We start from the raw sequence: 3,954 nt of genomic DNA on the forward strand, positions 1-3,954 counted from the left end.
TGCATAAACAAACTAATCAACAATCCAATCAAACACAAAAGAGAGATTTTTTTTTTATTTCTTTTAGAAAAAATATATATGGGAGTATTAGTATACTGTTGGTATCATGATGATGATTTGTACAGGCGTCAAACGTTGAACTTAAAGCATGAAAATCAATACCTTAATGGGTTACTTGATTATAAAATTAAGTCACAATTAAAAACAAAAACAAAAAAAATATATAATGGTGTTAGACAAATATATTCTTTGACGGTTTGAAGGGGTGAAAGTACTGCCAAATGGGGGTGCCAAGAGTAACGGCTATTAAAGCAATAAAAATTTATATATATAGAAAGTGATATAACGAGTCTGAAAATAAAATAAAATTATTAAACATAGAAATGATAAAAAGCAAGTGAATGAGGAATTGTCACGTGAAAAGGGTACCTGGAAAAAACGCTTCGAAAGGGGTTTTATTCGTTAAAATAATAAGAGTAAACCTTTCTTGGTTCGTAACGTAAGATCAGTCTCTATACACACTTGTTAAATTTACACATACACACCAACTCAAAGAGTATACGATGAGGTGGCATTTTTGGGTGCATGGTTCTTTTTGTACTACGAGTCATGCCACGTATTGTACTATATATTGTTTCATATTATATACGATATATAATAAAGTAATATCATATATATATATATATATGTGGATCCCACCAAATTAATTAATACATTAATTCATGGCTCTTTCATGCAGCCAAAGCCATGATTTCCCCCCTATAAATACGATATGGCTTCTAGGTTTAGCTTCGTGGCATGACTTGGAATAGAGGCTAATACAAATAATTGTCTTCTTAAACCCCCTTAAGCTCTTCATTTTTCCTTTGTCTGAGAAAGAGAGTGAGAGGGTGCATAGCTAGAGTTTGAATTTTAACACACACACACACAACAGTCTCGAAAAGATGTCTATCATTGCAGCTGGTCATTTGGGTGTTTTCATTTTTGGTGTTCTAGGTACGTAACATTGAAAAACCCTAACAAAACTAGCTATATATATATGTATCTACTCTATTATGATCACGAACTAACGTTTGTTTTTCATTGTTCTTTGTTGTGTTATTAATTTTTGGCAGGGAACATCGCTTCCTTTATCGTGTTTCTGGCCCCAGTGTAAGAGATCATTAATTTTCTCTCTTTGATTACTTTTATTTATATATATATATATACATGTTTATGTATTGATATTTATCAACTTTGTTTGGACAGGCCAACATTTTACAGGGTGTACAAGAAGAAATCAACAGAAGGGTTCCAATCAGTTCCATATGTTGTTGCACTATTCAGTGCCATGATGTGGCTCTACTATGCAACTCTCAAGTCCAACTTGATTCTCCTTATTACTATCAACTCATTCGGTTGTGTCATAGAGACCATTTACATTGCCTTGTATATTGCTTATGCACCAAAGCAAGCAAGGGTATGTATATATATATATATATATATATATTTATGTATAATAATATTATTACTAATATATATATATATAGTACTAGTTTTGATATGTATTAATAATAATATAATTGCAGCTGTTCACTCTGAGGCTGCTTCTTCTGGTGAACTTTGGGGGATTTTGCATGATTCTTCTTCTCTCCCACTTCTTAGCAAAAGGATCACTTAGAGCCACCGTTTTGGGATGGGTTTGTACAAGTTTTGCCGTCAGTGTCTTTGCAGCACCTTTAAGCATTATTGTAAGTATTATTATATATAATAATAAAGCACTTTATTATAGTTTGGTTTATCTTAATTATTAATTAACTTAATTATATATGTTGCTAATAATTTTGTAGAGGGTGGTTATACGCACAAAGAGCGTTGAGTTTATGCCGTTTGCTCTATCATTTTTTCTCACGGTCAGCGCTGTTATGTGGCTCATGTATGGTATAATGCTCAAGGATTTGTGTGTGGCGGTAAGTAATTAATAACATATATAATCTTGTGATTTGATCATATAATATATATATATATATTTCTATTATAGAAAAAACTTTCTAATTAAATTAATTAATTAATTACTATTTAAGGTTTTTTTTTGGTGGGCTTTCGTCATATACTTCATACGTTGCCAAATTAAGCAGTTGAAATATCTTTTTCAAAGTAATCTTTTAAGAACAGACAAACCTTAATGTGAAAAAAGAAGGATAAAAAAGATACAAAAAGCAAAAGAAAGAAAGAAGAAAAAAAGAAAGGAAGGGAGACAAACTTTTTTTATTTTTATTTTTAGCGATTTATATAATTAAATTGATCATATAATAGCTCAATTCTCGTGTGTTTTACATGGATCGTTCATAACGGAAAGTGTTATATATATTATATATTAATTATACCTGTGATATATATCCCACTATAATAATTCTAGTGCGTTAATTTTGTCACGGTCACACACAAAAAACATGCATGCATGTCCTTATATACTGATCGTGGCCGTAATTCAATATATAGAAAGTGCACTTTAATTAATTAATTAATTATAATTAGAGATATATTTGGGCTGCCTAACTTATTGTTTTTGTTTTTTGCTACGTGCCCCATAAAAATTAAATAAGTTGGCAAACAATAAATATATGTATTTATATATAATAAAAACATAATTAGCATATTAGCGTGGAAAAGCTTATTTATTATATATATTAATTATTGAACTACTAATTATTTTATAAAAATATAAGCTCCTGTAATATTGGTAATAATACACAAAAATATCGTACTAATAAAGTGAATTAATACATATATAATTCACGACATGAAGTGACCTTTATATGGAGTAACTTTGAAAATAAAGAAAATTAATCCTTATTAATTTTTTATTTTTTGTTGCTTTAATTGCAGATTCCAAACGTATTGGGTTTGATCTTTGGGGTACTTCAGATGGTACTATACATGAAGTATAGGAAGAACAAGACTGTGATGCTCGAAGAGCAAAAGCTCCCAGAAGAGGCAGTAAAATCTGAAGTGGATCATCAAAAGCTTGATGATCACTCTCACACCATCATGATGGCCGAGGTACAAGTAATCAACACTTGTGATAATAACAACAAAACCCAAAAGGATCAAAATGACGATGATGATCAAGAGAGAATGATGATGAACAAGAACCAATTTGTGGTACCCCAAACAGGCCATTGTGCTATCAACATGGAAGGCCCGCCGGCTAGTACCCATACCCAATGCCAAACAGTGAACTGTGCAGCTTAATGGGCTTGCTTTCTCTAGCTAAGCTTGACATGCATGCACTACCTTTTCTAGTCCCCTGTTTGGCTGTAGCCCTTTTATTATTCCTCCTTTAGTTAATTACCCATAATATATATTAGGATGGTGTAAATAGGTTCGTCCTCGTTCGATCGGCTTAGTATTATTATTATTATTATCATTTTGTACCTGTAAAACTACAATATAGTGCATGTGTACATCGACTTTGTCACGCCGTGGTACGGCTTACCCATATGGCAAAGTATATAGTCATGACCTGTACTATATATATCTTTACCCTTTCTTTTTCAATGAATAAAAATATATATTGTGTGTCTGTGTATATATTAGTATATAGTGCTCTTACTTTTAATTAATTAAGTATTTATTTTAATAATTTAATTATTTAAGCTTCACCATGATCATATCATATTGAGTTCCAGCTGCAACCTAGCGTTGGAGTCTAAAATCTAAACTACATATCTATGTATCCCACCAAGATATGTCTGCTAGTACTATATATAGCTATACATATATAACTCCTTAAAGTTTTTTTAATTAAATTAATTTTTTTATATGTTGTATATGAATTTTAACAAGTTTATTACTTATTAAACTATATATATTTAACAATTAGTATATAGTATAAAGAAATGATATATATATACCTATACACACATATATATTATATTCATATACTTATATAAGATATTTTGTATATGTTAA

General features: G+C 30.3%; 1 protein-coding gene across 1 annotated transcript; it reads left to right on the top strand.

Moving 5' to 3' along the window:
- Positions 1-807: 807 nt before the first annotated feature.
- On the top strand, positions 808-3,565 carry LOC133829999 (bidirectional sugar transporter N3-like). Its single transcript, XM_062259873.1, has 6 exons — positions 808-996; positions 1,116-1,152; positions 1,249-1,459; positions 1,569-1,730; positions 1,830-1,949; positions 2,869-3,565. Exons 1-6 carry the CDS (start codon positions 945-947, stop codon positions 3,232-3,234), a joined length of 948 nt encoding a protein of 315 aa, XP_062115857.1. The 5' UTR covers positions 808-944; the 3' UTR covers positions 3,235-3,565.
- Positions 3,566-3,954: the final 389 nt, after the last annotated feature.

The sequence above is a fragment of the Humulus lupulus genome, chromosome 4 (assembly GCF_963169125.1).
Source record: "Humulus lupulus chromosome 4, drHumLupu1.1, whole genome shotgun sequence".
Taxonomy (NCBI): domain Eukaryota; kingdom Viridiplantae; phylum Streptophyta; class Magnoliopsida; order Rosales; family Cannabaceae; genus Humulus; species Humulus lupulus.

Coding starts and splice junctions, on each gene's coding strand:
- LOC133829999 (XM_062259873.1), top strand. CDS start 945: ATGTCTATCATTGCAGCTGGTCATTTGGGTGTTTTCATTTTTGGTGTT. Junction 1,460..1,568: donor ATGCACCAAAGCAAGCAAGG/GTATGTATATAT, acceptor ATATAATTGCAG/CTGTTCACTCTGAGGCTGCT. Junction 1,731..1,829: donor CAGCACCTTTAAGCATTATT/GTAAGTATTATT, acceptor ATAATTTTGTAG/AGGGTGGTTATACGCACAAA.